Raw genomic sequence first — 19416 nt, forward strand, 5'->3', positions numbered from 1 at the left:
ATGATCCCTATGCGAGCAATAGAAAGTGTACTCCTACAGTAATCATTTAAAGCTGGTTCTTGAAACTTTGTTAATAGACTTTCTCAGTATAGTTTACATCTGTCATCAGGAGTAGTTCAGTTCCTTCAGTATCTCTGTGACACTCTCCCACAAATTAAACAAACCTGTGACCATGCATGCTGTCCTCCTCTGTGTTATGTTCAATATCTCCTGATAGTCCTATTTGGTATGGGTCCCATGAGTGATTTGTAAGCAATCTCTTTTGTAGACTGATTGCACTTTCCCAGTATTATATCAGCTTGAGACTATGTGATCATTCCATTTCATATCCCTACATGATGTGGACATTCTTAATTTTCTTTCTTCAACTAGGTGGAGGTGGCAAAAGAAAATTTCAACACATGGTACCACACAAAGGGGCAAGTATGTCAGTGTGAGGTTAGTGTTCTTTGATCTTTTTACCCACAAAGTAATTGAAGGAAGAATGGTTTTCTTTAATGGAACACTGTCATTTTTTTAATGAGAGGTATCAGAAAGAGTTTGAAAATAATGATAGTAATAACACACTTGTTCATTTATGTAGCCACACTACTTTCAAAAATAGTCAAGAAATATGTGAGATATGAAGTGGCAGAACTAATTATGAACTTGAGATTGAGCAAATCTATCTAGAAATGTATTTATTTGTTGTAATAGTTATCTAGTATTTCTTCTGTCATCACACAATAAATAAATAAAACAGCACACTTTCACATCTATTGCCACAGGCAAGAAAAAGGGGTCAGACTGATACTATGGCTCATCACTGTGTATCACATTATAAACTTCTCAGTGGAGTCCTACTGCATAGCCGTAGCACATTTAAAGGAAAACAAGAAACAGGACATATAGACTTTGACAATTACCATGCTTTCCTTGTGATATGTTTCTCCCCCACACCCTTGCCACTTGTTGCAATGTATCTGCTTAGATGCTGAGTCCTTGTAAGAATAAACTACCTGTCTAATCTCTTCTTTCATGGCCCGTAGTTACCTCAACAGTCTAGTTCACAGACAGACACCATATGTACCCTCAGCTAGCTTTGGAAAGAAAATGACAAAAGAGTCCATGTGTTAACTAACTTTTCTAAGAGCTATGATTTCTCTGAAATAATGCCACACTATTTGATATATTTCCTTCCAGCTCCCTCTGCTCCCAGTTTCCATAACAACCTGGTCAGAACCTAAGTTTGCTCCGACAGCATTTTCCGTAACTAATGGTTTTAAACCCTCTGAGTTCCAACACTCAAAAACTTAACAGACAGCCTCCTATTGTTACCAACACTTGCTCTATTAATGGCAACAACTATTTAATCAAAGAGATGGGAACCTGAAAAACAACATGTCATGTACCAGTTTTTGTGCAACACTACCAAACATTTAGTGTTGGTATGACAAACTTCAGATTGGCTAATAACAACAGATGGATATACACAAGAGTGTATATACTTCCAAAACACGGTATCCTGCTGCATAGCACTCTCTAGTTGGTGTCTGTTTTATCATACAATACCATCTTCCCTCCCATACACATACAAACATAGAAATCATGGACTTAAGAGGTGAAGCACCTTGCATGCTTCTACAGTACAGATAGCCATACAACAAGTGCAATCACAATGAAGGAACATATTTGGAGAGACCATAAAAAATGTATAATTCCTGAAAAGGGGCAACAGCCTTTTCAGTGTTTGCAGACGTAACATCCCAGATGGCTTACTGATCTGGCCTTGCAACATTAGTCAACATGACCCCTCTATGTTGATACTGAAAACAGCTGAACACAAGAGGAAATGACAGCTGTTATATTTCCTGAGGACATGCAGCTCTGCTGTATGGTTAATGATAACGGCATCTTCTTGAATAAAATATTCTTGAGATAAAATAGCCCCCATTCCAATCTCTGGAGGGAGGGGGGGGGGGGGGGTGCTACTCAGGAGGATGTTATCAGTAGAAACAAAACTGGTGTTCTCAGTTTCTAAAGCAGCAGTTTTACATTTCTACATGTTTCACCTGTGGACACTTTTGAGTAAAATTTCTCTACTTGTATTAGAAAAACAAACCTGTATTTAAGCAATTATCAGTGTGACTCCCATTGTTCAATTCTGTAGTGAAATGCCATAATTTGGTATGTATAAGGAAATTTAGGATTACTTAGCCAAGAAATCCACAAGATATACTTAATGCCAAATTACCTAAATTAGAAAATGAATGCAGTCTACAAACACAAAACAAAACTTACTTATTCTTTTTCCAAACCTGTTTCACAGAGGAACACTGCACTGTAGTTCCTTCTCTATATTGTTGCACAGATGACAAAATTGTAGATATTGAAATAGATGACATAGGGATAGAACAACAATTAAAATCGCTCAAAAGAGGAAAGGCCTGGACCTGATGGGATACCAGTTCGGTTTTACACAGAGTATGCGAAGGAACTTGCCCCCCTTCTTGCAGCGGTGTACCGTAGGTCTCTAGAAGAGCGTAGAAGTTCCAAAAGATTGGAAAAGGGCACAGGTCATCTCTGTTTTCAAGAAGGGATGTTGAACAGGTGTGCAGAACTATAGACCTATATCTCTAACGTCGGTAAGTTGTAGAATTTTGGAACATGTATTATGTTTGTGTATAACGACTTTTCTGGAGACTAGAAATCTACTCTGTAGGAATCAGCAGTTCCCGACAGTCATTCAATGAACAAAGTAAGAGCATATAGACTATCAGACCAATTGTGTGATTGGATTGAAGAGTTCCTAGATAACAGAACACAGCATGTCATTCTCAATGGAGAGAAGTCTTCTGAAGTAAGAGTGATTTCAGGTGTGCCACAGGGGAGGGTCCTAGGACTGTTGCTATTCACAATATATATAAATGCCCTTGTGTATAACATCAGAAGTTCACTGATGCTTTTTGCGAATGATGCTGTAGTATACCAAGAGGTTTAACAATGGAAAATTGTACTGAAATGCAGGAGGATCTGCAACGAATTGACGCATGGTGCAGGGAATGGCAATTGAATCTCAATGTAGACAAGCGTAACGTGTTGCGAATACACAGAAAGAAAGATCCTTCATCATTTAGCTACTATATAGCAGGTCAGCAACCAGAAGCAGTTGATTCCATAAATTATCTGGGAGTAGGCATTACGAGTGATTTAAAATGGAATGATCATATAAAATTAAACGTCGGTAAAGCAGATGCCAGACTGAGATTCATTGGAAGAATCGTAGGGAAATGCCGTCCGAACACGAAGGAAGTAGGTTACAGTACACTTGTTCACCCACTGCTTGAATACTGCTCACCGGTGTGGGATCTGTACCAGATTGGGTTGATAGAAGAGATAGAGAAGATCCAACAGAGAGCAGTGCACTTTGTGATCGGATCATTTAGTAATTGTGAAAGCATTACGGAGATGATAGATAAACTCCAGTGGAAGACTCTGCAAGAAAGACACTCAGTAGCTCAGTAAGGGCTTTTGTTGTAGTTTCGAGAACATACCTTCACCGAGGAGTCAAGCAGTATATCTCGCGAAGAGACCATGAGTATAAAATCAGATAGATTAGAGCCCACACAAAGGCATACCAACAATCTTTCTTTCCACGAACAATATGAGACTGGAATAGAAGGGAGAACCGATAGAGGTACTCAAGGTACTCTCTGCCACACGCCATCAGGTGGCTTGCAGAGTATTGATGTAGATGTAGATGTAGATGTAGATTCTGGGCTGAACTATAAATCTTAATGCATTATTATAAGCATAGGAAAATGAATAGTCCACAAAAAGGATGAGAAACGGAAATGCACAATCTCAAATCGTTAAAGCCAACTAGAAACACACTTAAAATACAGTGCTTTACCTGTAAAATGTAAACTTTCACAGCCGGAATTGTCACCATTAATAAAATATTCTGGGCTATTATGCTGTGGTCTAAGGGATTTCATTTCAAAAGCCGATGTTTCATCCTTATCTGCAGATGACAGATACATTGTGGCGGCATGGCAGAGAGGAACTGGATCGTTTTCATAAACATCTGAACAGGATCAATCCAAAGATTAAATTGTCTTGATGTACTAGTTTTCAAGAAAAAAGATGGTAGCTTGTGCCACACAGTTTACCAAAAACCCACACACACAGACCATTGCCTACACTGGGATTCAAACCACCACCCACAAAAAAAGCGAGGTATTATAAAAACATTGGCGGACAGAGCAAGGAAAATCTGTGAACAAGAGCTGCTTGATGCAGAAATATAACATCTCACCACTGCGGTGCTCAAGAGTGGTTATTCGTTCACTGAGGTGAAAAGAGCGTTAAGACCACTGCTTAGAAATCATAGTGATGCTCAAGTGCCAGTGAAATCAAAAGTTTTCCTGCCATTCATTAAGGATGTGACTGACTGCATAGGAAAAATCTTGAGAAAGTGGAGCATCACAGTAATTTACACACCCATACGGAAGATACAAGATCATTTACAATCAGTCAAGGATGCTCGCCAACTGTTGGAAAAAGCTGGAATTTATAGGATTCTGTGTAGTTGTGGGCAGGTGTATGTGGGTACTACAAAAACAACTGTCAAAAAATGACTTGAAGGGTATAAGGGCACTTGCAGAAGAGGGGAGACTTACAGATCAGCTGTTGTGGAACATGCTTTACAGTCAGGAGACCACCACATTCATTTTGACAGGACTCAAGTACTGGCAGCCACAAACGGATACCATGAAAGGCTGTACAGAGTGGCCATAGAGATTGTGGAATACCCTAGGAATATTAATAGGAAGGAGGAGGGCGTGAAATTGAATGAAATTTGGATTCTGGTACTGAAGAAGATGTGTAACAGTCTTCTGTAGTAACAGCGGATAATGGCATTTGACAACAGCCAGTTGCACTTGCATATTCTAAATGTGACATCACGCCACTGTGTGGAAGCTTGGGTTTTGAAGTTAAATCCCTTAGACCATGGCATAATAGCTCAGAATATTTTATTAATTATGAGTGTTTTACCTGTTATATGTGTGCAGATACTAGCCTTGGTAACGAGGTGTACATAAAAATTTCAAACATAATTAGGCAAAAGCAAACTAATCCTGTGCACGTATTTGAGCTCCTATGTGACAAGGTACATCAAGTTTACTCACTGGGTGTGAAAGTGTGAATGATGGGCTGTTTGAGTGAGTCTGACAAAGTAACCAGCACATGAGTATGGGAGTTTCAACATACCTGAAATATATCCAGCAACTGAAGGAACTACAAGTCAGGGTGAAAATATACCTTCACCTCCAAAAATAAAGTGAACTAATGTGGTACGGAGTACTGATGAGAATATTGGACAATATTTATGTGGGTTACTATAACTGTGTTTACAATTGTTATAAGAAACTAATAAATCAGTACAGCTGAATTCTTTCAAAAGCTCAATTCAAGGTAATTTCAGATTGTGAGATGCATAAAAGACAAGATTACTTCAAGGGACACAAAATCTGAAAATGAAAGTTTTAAAAAGAGTCCCTAAGCACCAAGCATCCATAATCCGGTGTTGACACATTCCAGTATGGATTCTAGAGTTTGTTAGCACAGTTTCTCTGGACAGTTTTAGAGCTTCTTTGGATTTTGTGCATTCAAAGAAGACTAGAACATTTCATCCAGGCATATCACTGTGGTCATGGCTTGCAAAGACATTGAAAAAGACCATATTATTACACAGGCAGCAGAAACATTTGTGGCAGATGTGGACATGTGCATTAAAAATGAAAACATAAGGTGTTTGTGCTAATGATCAGAGCCAATTTTTCTATGAACTATGGTCTTCATCAACACTGTCACACCGAGGGAAAACCAACAGCTGCTAGTGTACAGTCTGTTCATAGGGCAGCAAACAAACGTGACTGTGCCTAGGAATGGTGTTTTAGCAAACAAACATTACACTTAGTAAAATTTTACATAAAATAATCATCTCATGGGTAATCATACGCATTACATAATTTTTAATGTAATTGTCTTAATCACAATTTTTTTTAACATGATTACCAATTTTGGCTATGCAGTAGCCATCTTCGGAATCTCTCATTCCGCTGCATTGCAACAAATCATAAACTTGTGTTATTTCTCATAATGGTAACTTGTTGCAATGCAGCCAAATACAGTTTTGTGTTATTTCTCATAACAACTTGTTGCAATGCAGCCAAATACAGCTTCTGAAGATGGGTATTGCAGAGCCAAAATTGGTGATCTTGTTCAAAAAACCTTTGTGATCAAGACAATTTTTTATTTAAGCTTTACAGTTGTTTGCAGGAAATATACGGACATTGTTCTACAGGTTACAACGAAACTGGCAGCAGTGTCTCCACAGAATGTTCATATTGAAGTGAGTAAAAATGAAAAATTACTAGAGAGCATATGAAAAAGCTTTTTTATATTCAGTTGTTGGTGAAAATGTTGGTGACAGATGTCTATTACTTTGTATTCTTGGTCAAGACACAAAGACTGCAATCTTATTGAAGAACTGTAATCACAACAAAGACTTTTTCCCAACAAGGTACCATGTTAAAGACAGTGCCACTGAAGACAATCAAATACTGCCAATCTCTTGAAGTACATTTGTTTTTAGGTGGTACAAATTCTATTCCAGATATCTTGTTGATTTTGTGTACTTGTAAACTGACACAGTACAGGTAATGTTACATGACTGCATTTCATCATCCAGCTTCACTCTGTGACCAGTAACCATGTTTCTGCATTGACATACAGATCTATGTTAACCCATGCTTTGCAAAGGTCTGGTTACAAAGTTGATGTTCATGTTGCATCCTTTGATAATGTGATGACTGTGGCTTTTTATACTGGACTTCTGCAGTGTAGATACATCAAAACTGATGTAGCATTTCCATATGTTGCCCTTTTCAAACGTGCATACTGTTCCATTCCAACACGTTTTAACCATTTCATCGAAACTCGACAATTACACTTCAATGACAAATAAAAGAAGAATGTAGAACAACATAGCAACTTCTATTTTGGAAATATAATTTTGTAAGTACTTTGTATGTCAACATTATGTCAGTTGATCATTCAAATGATGTTATCAAAAACAAAATGTTAGTTTGAGGCACTTGACACACCATACTGTTGCTCCACTAAACAGCCCTATATCACTATGATTTATTGCAGCAGCCTCACGTGAAGCAAGAAATTGGTGCAGTGAACAAAGATTATGAGAAAATAATTAAACTTTTCATAAATAATAGTAGTCATGCAATCCATAGTTTGTATCTAAAAGTCTGCAAAACAAATAGTAGAAAATGAAGTGCCTAGTGAAACAGTAAATAAACTGCAAGAATTAAATTAATGAACAATAATATTAAACTGTTGTTAATAATGAAACTGCCAATACTTGTCAGATTAAGTGTTAAGGCTGAGTGCGCTCTCTCATGATTCCTAACCTCCCCCCCCCCCCCCCCACCACCACCACCACCACCACCTACCCTCCTGACACTGCACCTAGCAGCCCACTATCCTGCCCCTAGACATCCCTGAGTATTCTCACAGCCAGAACCACATCTTTCCCTACCCTTGCTATGCCACCCCCTACTATCACACACCTCCTTACCCACCCTAGAAAAATCTCAGACACAATCACAGTCATGTCTTAGTATCCAGAGACGATAATGGTCATGTGTGTGTGAGTCATGTTTGTGTGAGTGTGTGTGAGTTTTGCTGTCTACATCTGATGAAGGGCTTAGACTGATAGTTGAATAACATCTAGCACTCTTTTTCACTGTGCCTGTATGTCACTTGATGCCTCCTCTATGTGGTGAGTTGTGATCTATCTCATCAAACCGTAATTAATCTATCCGAAATTTTTCATTGTTTGCACTTACAGGCTCTAAGAAATCCTCTCTGAATTGCAGTATTGTTGGACAAAATACAATGTGAAATACTGTGTCAGAATGAACACTGGCTTAAGAAAGAGGACTACATCTTATATATCTCAGATGGCTGGCTATACACCCAAAACTGGTTGCTATAGGTCTCACATGAAGAAAGGTGGTAGTGTAGCTATATTAGTTAAAGGGCAATGTCCCTTAAAACCAGAGTGACAGATAGTAAACATTTAAATGTAGAAAGAAATTTGATGCTTCTCCTATCCAGGTCCCTGTTTGCAAAGTGATTGAAATGTCTGTATACTGTTCACCCAAAAAATACTTTAAGGAGTGCATGATTGATCTATTAATCTCATTACTTAAATGTGAGATGAATAGAATATTAAGAGCCCTAGCCATAATCCAGTCCCACAAACTGTTCTTGCATTGTTACTTGGCTCATGGAATCCCCCCAAATGACCTTACCCATCTCTGGCTGCCACCCTTCCTTCCACAGTGACTTCCATCTGTTCAGATTCCACCAATCCTTAGCCCTCACCAACATTGTCCTAGGGTACAGCTATGGGCACCTGCGTAGCACCCTCCTATGCTCATCTATTCATGGACCATCTAGAGGAATCCTTCCTGAAAACCCAGACTCCCAAACCCATCTTCTGGTCCAGATTCTTTGATGACATCTTCGTGATCTTGATCAAGGGTGAAGATACCCTATCCGCATTCCTCCAGAACCTCAACACCTTCTTCCCCATTTGTTACACATGTCCTACTCAACCCAACAAGCAACCTTCCTCATGTCGACTTCCACCTCGAAGATGGCTATATTAATACCTCTGCCCATATCAAACCTACCAACCACCAGTAATACCTCCACTTCGATAGCTGACAGCCATTCCATATCAGGAATCTCTTCCACACTGCCTAGCCACCTGTGGCCATCACATCTGTAGTGACGAATGGTCCCTCTTGAAATATACCAAGGGTCGGTCTCGCTGAAGCTTTTACAGATCGTAATCCCCCCCAACCTTGAACAAAAACAGATCTCCCATGCCTTATCTTTCCAGTCACCCAACTCCCACAAAACACTCTCTGTCCAGCCACGGAGGAGCACTCCCCTTATGACTCAGTACCACGCAGGACTGGAGTAACTGACTTACATTCTCTGTCAGTGTTTCTCCTACCTCTTGTCATGCCCTGAAATGAGAAATGTCCTACCCACTATCCTTCCCACCCCTCCCACAGTGGCATTCTTCTGCCCATCAAACCTACATAACAGCCTCAGCCATAGCTACACAACATCTGATCCCAGCCCCTTGCCTCATGGCTTATATCCCTGTAATACACATAGATGCAGGACCTGTCCCATACATTCTCCCACCACCACTTTCTCCAGTCCGGTCACAAACATCACCTATCCCATCAATGGCAGGGCTACCTGTAAAACCAGTCATGTGATCTACAAGCTAAGCTGCAACCCTGTGCTGCATGCTGCATTCTACATGGGGATAACAACCAATAAGCTGTCTGTCTGCATGAATGGCCACCAACAAACTGTGGCCAAGAAACAGCTGGATCACCCTGTTGCCAAGCATGTCGCCCAACATAACGTTCTTCATTTCAATGACTGCTTCACAGCCTGTGCCATCTGGATCCTTCCCACCAACACCAGCTTTTCTGAATTGCGCAGGTGGGAACTCTCCCTGCAATATATCCTATGTTGCTGTAAATCTCCCATCCTCAACCTTAGTTAGTCATTGTCCTTACCCATCTAGCCCATTCCCTGTTCCCACTGCAGCACTACACAGCCCTGTATTCCACCAATGCACCGAGTCCTTTTACTTCTCTCCTTTTCTGCTACCCCCTTATCTTTTGCCCGCCCACGTTGTTATCTCCCAACTGCACCTAGCTGCCCTAGTCTCCACCTAGTACTTGCATGCTCCCAGCAGCACCTCACCTACCCCTACCCTACTATCATTCCAACTCCCCAACTCAGCCTCCTCCTTACCCCCACCCAGTTGCCTCTTCCATAATGCACTGCTGCTCGCAGTCTGGCTCCAGCTGCAAGAGAGTGTGGTCATGTGTGTGCCTGTGTCTATTTTTTATGAAATTCTTGTTGAGCAAAACCTAACTTTCTGACAGTCTTTTTGTTGTGCCGGGCAGCAGTCAAACATTTTCTGTATCCAGAAAGGCCCGTAGAGGACCTGCAACATGTGATTGTGCATTATCCTGCTGAAATGTAGGGTTTCGCAGGGTTTGAATGAAGGGTAGAGCCACGGGTCGTAACACATCTGAAATGTAACGTCCACTATTCAAAGTGCCGTCAATGCGAACAAGAGGTGACCAAGACGGGTAACCAATGGCACCTCATACCATCACGCCGGGTGATACGCCAGTATGGTGATGACGAATACACGCTTCCAATGTGCGTTCACTGCGATGTCACCAAACACGGATGCGACCATCATGATGCTGTAAACAGAACCTGGATTCATCCAAAAAAAATGACGTTTTGCAATTTGTGCACCCAGGTTTGTTGTTGAGTACACCATCACAGGTGCTCCTGTCTGTGATGCAGCGTCAAGGGTAACCGCAGCCAAGGTCTCTGAGCTGATAGTCCATGCTGCTGCAAACATTGTCAAACAGTTCGTGCAGATGGTTGTTGTCTTGCAAATGTCCCCATCTGTTGACTCATGGATCGAGACATGGCTGCACGATCTGTTACAGCCCTGCGGATAAGATGCCTGTCATCTTGACTGCTAGTGATACGAGACCATTGGGATCCAGCACAGCGTTCCGTATTACCCTCCTGAACCCACCGATTCCATATTCTGCTAACAGTCATTGGATCTCGACCAACACGAGCACAATCGTGATAGGCTACAATCAACCTTTATCAAAGTCGGAAATGTGATGGTATGCGTTTCTCCTCCTTACATGAGGCATTACAACAACGATTCACCAGCCAATGCCGGCCAAATGCTGTTTGTGTATGAGAAATCGGTTGGAAAGTTTCCTCATGTCAGCACGTTGTAGGTGTGGCCACCGGTGCCAACCTTGTGTGAATGCACTGAAAAGCTAATCATTTGCATATCACAGCATCTTCTTCCTGTCGGTTAAATTTCGCGTCTGTAGCATGTCATCTTCATGATGTAGCAATTTTAATGGCCAGTAGTGTATAAATAATATTAAAAAATAGCTAGGTGGTACAATCCTAATGTGTATAAATTAAAAATACTGCTAAGCCATACTATAAAAAATCATGTAACAATAGTAATGTTTAACGGTATATCTCTTTTCGACAGTAGGACTGCTGAGGTGCATTATGGACATGCAAGCTGACTAAATAGTGTCCAATCAAAAGATCTGCACCAGGCTATTGAGCCATATGGAGTTATTATCATTATGTCGATATAGCTGTGGATGATGCTTCATGCAGCTTGAAAGCTGTCTACAACACCTACCCATTTAGATGATGGTAAGACAGTCTAGCATAGAACCATTATAATTTTGGTAGCTGAGCCTATAAGGGACGTCTCAGCCAACCATTACATAAAACATCCACATAAGTAATTAATGCAGGTGAAGATCTGCAAGAGAATCTACTAACATGCATTTCAGATGTACTGGGTGATCAAAAAGTCAGTATAAATTTAAAACTGAATAAATCATGGAATAATGTAGATAGAGAGGTACAAATTGACACACTTGCTTGGAAAGACATGGGGTTTTATTAGAACCAAAAAAATACAGAAGTTCAAAAAATGTGACAGATGGCACTTCATCTGATCAGAATAGCAAAAATTAGCATAACAAAGTAAGACAAAGCTAAGATGATGTTCTTTACAGGAAATGCTCAATATGTCCACCATCATTCCTCAACAATAGCTGTAGTTGAGGAATAATGTTGTGAACAGCACTGTAAAGCATGTCCGGAGTTATGGTGAGGCATTGGCGTCGGATGTTGTCTTCCAGCATCCCTAGAGATATTGGTCAATCACGATACACTTGTGACTTCAGGTAACCCCAAAGCCAATAATCGCATGGACTAAGGTCTGGGGACCTGGGACGCCAAGCATGACGAAAGTGGCGGCAGAGCAGACGATCATCACCAAACGACGTGCGCAAGAGATCTTTCAAGCATCTAGCAATATGGGGCTGAGCGCCATCCTGCATAAACATCATACATTCCAGCAGGTGTTTAACAACCAGGCTGGGAATGATGTGATTCTGTAACATATCGGCGTACCTCTCACCCATCATGGTAGCAGTTACAAAACCAGAATCAAGCATTTCCTCGAAGAAAAAAGGCCCGATGACGGTAGATGTGGTAAATCCAACCCATACCGTGACTCTCTCGTCATGCAATGGAGCTTCCAAGACAGTTTTACGATTTTCGGTAGCCCAAATTCTGCAGTTGTGGGCGTTGACAGACCCTCGGAGCGTGAAATGAGCGTCATCGGTCCACAACACGTTACTCAACCAGTCGTCACCTTTCGCCATCTTTTGAAACGCCCACACCACAAATGCCCTCCGCTTCACTATATTGCCAGGTAACAGTTCATGATGCCGATGGATTTTGTACGGATAGCGTCAGAGGGTACGCCTAAGTGCCAACAAAACAGTAGTGTACGGAATGCCGGTGCGACGTGTGACTGCACGAGCGCTGACTTCCCCGTGCATAGACGAACCCGCTACAGTCTCCATTTCTTCCTGAACTGTCTCAGCAGCATTACGCCTTGTGCTCAGTCGGCCACTATGGGGTCTATCGTCGAAACAACCCGTGGGTTCAAACTTCGAAATCATTCTTGCCACAGCTGCATTTGTCAACGGACCTTTACCCGTTCAAATCCCCTTCCTACGGCGATAGGATCGTAACGCTGAACTAGCACATTCCCCATTCTGATAACACAGCTTCACTAAAAGTGCCTTTTCAGGTAACATCAACATGCTGCGACTGCTGGTGTATCTGATTCTCTCTCTCATTGCAGCTCCTTTTATACACGATTGTCATGCGCAGTCACTGACATTTTGCTGTCCAGCGCCATCTGTCAGACTTTTTTGAACTTTTGTATTCTTTTGGTTCTAATAAAACCCCATGTCATTCCAAGCATGTGTGTCAATTTGTACCTCTCTATCTACATTATTCCATGGTTTATTAAGTTTTCAAATTTATACTGACTTTTTGATCACCCAGTATGTGCACACAGACAAATACACATGGTCAAAAGCCAAGGTACTATGTTCAGTTACTTTTTTGCATGCCTATCTGCTACTTGATGTATGAGTTGTTGCTTAATTGTTTCCATGCATTGATTTCAGTTACTGGCAGATCTAAAGAAATAAAGTTTTATATTTATATAGTCAACATAACTTTTTCCCATTTACCTGGAATATCCACGTAGCTTTGTGCTTCTTGAATCCACTACTAAGACCATTTTTCCAATGTGGATGGCATTTCAGCTCTACGGTATCACCCACTTTCGCCATCTTACGCTCAAATTTAGGATGCATCTGCGACTCTATACATTAAAGAATAAATAATCATATTACCAGTGGATCCAAAATTATAGAGTAATACTGTTTTTCACATTATATAAAGGTGTCAGAATTTCTGTTTCTGTCATTCACTCCTACTCCTAGTTTTATTTCAGAAACAACAGTGTCTCTAAGACATTGTACAAATTTTCTTTCAGGTACTTATGAAATAATGATATCACTTGACATTCATTACTTGCTATACTGAAAGTCAGGACAATGTTTGCCACTAAGAAAAGTGGTTCTCATATCCTGAAATGAGATAGGCATCTTATACTGTATTTTTTGATAATACAGAATATTACACAAAGGAAAACTGCACTATATGTTCTCTATGAACCAATTACGACATCAACAACATTATTTGAAAAAATAAAAACGTTTCAGTGTCTCACAACATGAAAAAAACATAAAATGCTTTGTTCAAAGCACTGTTCAATAATGTTTAGGTCCTCTTATACTGTATTTTTTGATAATACAGAATATTACACAAAGGAAAACTACACTATATGTTCTCTATGAACCAATTACGACATCAACAACATCATTTGAAAAAATAAAAACATTTCAATGTCCCACAACATTTTATTTGAAAAAATAAAAACGTTTCAATGTCCCACAACATCAAAAAACATAAAATGGTTTGTTCAAAGCACTGTTCAATAATGTTTAGGTCCTCCACAAACTCTCAGGCACTCTTGAAGGTAATGGGGCTTGCTCATTAGCAACTCATTGCAGGCCTCTTGATCAATATTGTCCCACTTCTCAATGGAGGATTCCTGAGAGCTTCAATCATTAATGCAGGATGCTGATGACTAGAAATTGCTCTTTTGAGAAAGCTCCATGCTTTTTCTGCACAATTCATACCTGTTAAGCATGCTGACCAATCAATTCTTCAGATCCCATGTCCTATCAGACACCAACACATTGTGCTTGCACTATGAGGTCATGTGTTATTCTATAGAGTGAACCCCTCCCCTACAGTCTCTGCAAAACCATTCCCTATGTCTCAGAGAAAGTTGTTTGCATACAATGCAGCAGTCGTGTTCCCTTCAATTTGGACCAAGTGATGTGCAGAGGCCATATATGATACCTGCGCAGAATATGATTAAGCCACTGGATTGTTGGTGATGTTACACAGTCATTGAGGGATGATTGCATTCCCTCCTTAGCTTCCACATGTGTACAGCATTGTCATCAGCGTGCAAGCCTATTCAAGCTTTGTTTGTGAACAGCATTTTGGTCCCATGGTCTTGTATCCAATGTTCATGTGCTCTAGCCCATCTTACACAATGTGATGTTGACAGAGAGGTGGGGTCTTGAGAGGTCTTCAGCTGTACAAACCCCTGAAGTCTGTTGCGCACAGTTTGGGTACTCACAGTAACCGCTGTGGCTTCTCGAACTTTGTGGCACAGAGTATTTGCTCTCTTTGTAGAGTGTCACCATGCAGATATCATTACATACCAGTCCTGAGTTGCCATAGTTTTGTATGGACAGCCTTCACAATGTCAATCAGCTACTGAATGCATTTTCTGGAACTTTTTCCACAGTCTGGAGATGACACTTTGATTAACATGAACGATATTCACAACATCACTTTGTCTCTCGTTTTGTCCCATCAATGTGATGATTTTGATATGGTCTGCAATGGAGAGCCTTTTCCAAGGCATTGTGTTGCACTATGCGGTACATGGACAACTGTGCATTCACCTTTCAGTTTAGTAAAAATGAGTCTGTTGTGTTTTCAAATGAACCAGATGCTGATAACAGTTACTTCTCCATGATCTGCTAAAAATACTGTCTACCGTATAAACTGCTTAGTCTCATTGTATTTATTTTATTGTCTTCCAATTTAATCAAACTTATAACATGCAGTAATTCAAAATACTCTCTTGTGGGTTATCACGACCACAATATTTCTGTGATAAATCCGATCATCTTCTTCATGCACTGTGATATTTGCTATTATGTGTGCTCGCTGCCTGGATTCCCAATTAGACTGAACTATTGTTGATCTTGCACCATTATTGACTGCTGAGTTCAATTCCTGATCCCCTTACGCCCTTTGATGTTCTTTTGTTCTTCAGACACACAATCACATTCTAAGACATCCAAATTCTGTCACAGCTTCCCAGCTCTGGTGGTTGTGATAGCCAATGGGATCTTAACAAATTGCGTGCCACACCCCAAGCCCTTGTGTAAATTGAAACCTCTAGCCCTATGAGTTATCGAATGATATAGAAATAAAGAGGGGTGTGAGACAAGGTTGCGTTCTCTCACCCTTATTGTTTAATATGTATTCAGAAGACATATTCCAGGCAGCTCTATCAGATGAAATAGCTGGCATTAAAGTGAATGGGCTAAACATTAACAATGTTAGGTTTGCTGATGACACTGCACTACTAGCTGGAAACCTCAAAGATCTACAATTACTTCTTGACAAAGTCGCAGAAAAAAGTGAAGAATTTGGCTTGACTCTTAACGTAAGCAAGACTAAGTTCATGGTGATATCTAAAACACACCAACAAGAAAATCTTACAATCAATAGGGAAAGAGTCGATCAAGTACGTAAATTTAAATATCTCGGAACAATTGTAAATGAGGAGATTGAAAGCTCAGAAGAAATTAAATCGAGAATAGGACAGGCCAGAAGTATCTTTAATAAGATGAAAAATGCATTCTGTTCGAGAGACATTTGTTTAAACACAAAAATGAGGTTGCTAAGATGCTATGTATTCTCAAAATTACTATACGGAATGGAAGTGTGGACATTGAAAAAGAAGGACATGAACAGTTTAGAAGCTTTTGAAATGTGGGCATATAGAAGAATACTTAGAATTAGTTGGGTGTCGAGGATTACTAATCAAGATGTCCTAAGAAGAATGGGAAAGGAAAAAGAATTAATTAAAACTATTAAAGTAAGGAAGCTACAATATTTAGGCCATGTTATTAGGGGAGTAAATTACAAAATATTGCAAATAATACTAGAAGGGAAAATTTGTGGGAAGAGAACGAGGGGTAGAAGACGGACATCCTGGATTGACAATTTAAAAAATTGGTACAACTGCTCAACGTCAGAACTCCTTAGATCAGCCAAATCAAGATCAGAAATTGCCATGATGACAGCCAACCTTCTTAGAGGAGACGGCACATGAAGAAGAAGAAGCCCTATTTATTAGGTCTCCTGACATCCTTCTTTTGATACACTCCTTCACTGTGCTATTCAAGAAATTTAGCATTCAGACCATAAAACTGGTCTCATCATATTTTATTTCATTATTATATTTGAGGCAGTGTGCAGGGATAGCTGATTTTCTTGGCTGTTTTAGTCAGTTGTGTTGCTGAAGTTCCTTGCATCTCTCTTTGACATTTCTGATTGTCTGCCCCACATAAGACAAGCAATACCTACAACTTTTGGAGATCTAGATCATATTTAACATTACAAAGAGGACTTTTTGTCTTAGTTGATGGTTGTGAGCTGCACTTGATGCCATGTTTCTGTAGGAGTCTAGTAATCTTTCTGGAAATTGGGCCAGCATAAGGTGGATAAGGATTCTTGGGTTCTCTTCCTCTGTCTATGTCTCCACCTCTCTCTCAGGCGTTCATGATTTTTGATTGCAATGCCCATCCAGTATGACAATCAGAGTACCCATTCCTTCTGGACATTATTCAGAGGTGTTGTGATTCTTCAGTGAGGCTCCCCTTGCCTAAAAGTGTTCAAGCTCTATGGACTAGGGTCTTTAGCATCGAATTTATTTGTGATGGATAGCGATAACTTAAGATGTGGCCAACGATGTCAGTGAGCATAGGTTTTTTACACTGCGTTACAGAAAAAATGAAGCACTCATAATGGGAGAAGGAAAAAAATGAAACTTCATGGGTTCAGAGGACATGTGATGTTATTTCAGTGATTACAAAGTCAAGTCAAATTTATAAAGAACTAGGCAGTATGAGCCTACTTATCACTACTATGTTGCACTTCCTCTGGCCTAGATTCATGCACTGGTTTGGTAGGGATGGGCATCAGAAAGCCATCTTATTCTTTCAGGAGGCAGGCTGGCCAACAACTGTTGTAACTGGTTTCTGATGTCCAAGACACTGGCTCTGGGATGGAGCTGATGTTCAAGCTGGTCCAATACATGTTCTATAGAGGATACACCTAGTAATCTTGTTGGCCATGGGAGTAACTCAACATCATGCTCACAATTTACACAAACAAGTGTCATGTGTGGAAGAGCATTGTACTGTTGAAAAATGGCTTCACAATAGTGCTACATGAGTAGCAACACATGAGGATGCAGGATGTCTGTGACATACTGTTGTGCCATCAGAGTTGCATCAGTCACTACCACTGTGACCTGGAGTCAAACCCCATGCCTCCTATACCATGTCATTAGGAGTAACACTGCAGTGCCTCTCCAAAACAACAGAACAGTGGGATGTCTTCCCAGGTTGGTGCCATGGTCACCTGTGACTTGCGATAGTGTTCAGACACAATTCATCACTCAACACAATTTGATGCCATTTATCAGCAGTCCATACTTCCTTATCAAGGAACCTCTCCAAACACAGCCGTTTGCGTTGCAGTGTTAACAGCAGCCTGCGCATAGGATGGTAATTCCCCAGACCAGCTGCTGCTAGCCTCCAACCCATGATGTGGGATGACACAGAAGAATTTGCTTGGTGTTTATTACTAGGTCTTGGAGGGCAGCCAGCGATGTGAATGGGTTACAATGTGCTTGGTGCACAATATATTGATTCTCTGTTGTGGCAGTCAGAAGCTGTCAACTGGAACCTTGATGACGAGTGTGCTTATGCCCATGTTCCCATGTAGTCCAACATCTGGCTACTGTCACATTAAAATTTCTCAAAAAATCTAGCTATTGCGTGACTTGACCAGCCATCCAAATGGAGAATTACAATGATGCCCCTTTCAATCTATGTCAGGTGTTGCTAACACTATCTCAAATCAGTAAGTGACTCCTTTGCATATTTCACAGTGATCACTCAAGATTTGACAATATCCGTGCCCTTTCTGGGCCTTAGCACGCCTTATAATAACATTAAACACAAACAACACAAATACAGTCTGGTAGCCTGTAATTGTAACTCTAATCATTTATATACCCATCAATGTTGTGTGTATGCATATAGAGATACACTAACATCTGAGGATGTCATCTGGGTGTTTCATCTTTTTTGTCAGGCTGTGTATACATACTGCAACACAGGGATTTGACCATTTTTCTCTTAAATAACATGTCAAGGAAAGGTTCCATCCTCAATTTTATATTGTGAGGGATAGAGTTCAAACGTTCCAGGAAATCATTATGGTTTCTTTGCTCCATGCAGACACACCACAAATGTGTCATCCACTTACTAATGTTAAAACATTGGTTTCATCTTTCATTCCTTCAATTAAGATGAAAAGTCTTCTTTGCAGTTTTAAAGACAACCCTGGTTATTGAAAGCCAAGTGATTATCACAGTCCATGCAAATGTGATTCTCCTAACTTGGTGCGAACTATCAGAGTAGTCAAGCAGAGATTCAAAGTGCACCATTGATACACCTGACTAAAATAACCAAGCAATACCTTACATGCAGCCAGGAAATGAAATATGATGGAGCCAGTATTGTAAGTTTCTCGAACAGCATAATTAAGTAGTCAGCTGAAACAAAGATATCAAAAAACCAAATAAACAGGGATAAAGATTTCAACCTAAAAAGAGCTTGGTGTCCAGCATCCAGCACTCAGTTATTATGGATATGAATATTGACAATGAATGGGATAAACTAACATGTTCATTCATAAATTATAGGCAGTACAAAATGATAGAAGTGCTGGAAGGAGAGTATTTCACAAGTGCCGTTTGCATCTAATAAAGCAAATTTTCTTTGTACACTGTATTCTACCAGAAACTTATTAAGTATTACAACAGTCAACTACTTTATATTTATGGGTAGTGTACTA

General features: G+C 40.2%; 1 protein-coding gene across 2 annotated transcripts in view; it reads right to left on the bottom strand.

Annotated features, from left to right (window-relative positions):
- Positions 1-19416, bottom strand: part of LOC126175175 (uncharacterized) — a 137694-nt gene that overhangs the window by 45074 nt on the left and 73204 nt on the right. The window contains exon 2 of one of the 2 annotated variants that reach the window (XM_049921765.1): positions 13296-13429. In XM_049921765.1, the coding sequence (XP_049777722.1) occupies positions 13296-13429 (134 nt within the window). Of the gene's footprint in view, positions 1-13295; positions 13432-19416 lie in introns of those variants that run through there. The other variant, XM_049921766.1, reaches the window with a different exon arrangement.

This window comes from Schistocerca cancellata, chromosome 3 (assembly GCF_023864275.1).
Source record: "Schistocerca cancellata isolate TAMUIC-IGC-003103 chromosome 3, iqSchCanc2.1, whole genome shotgun sequence".
NCBI lineage: Eukaryota > Metazoa > Arthropoda > Insecta > Orthoptera > Acrididae > Schistocerca > Schistocerca cancellata.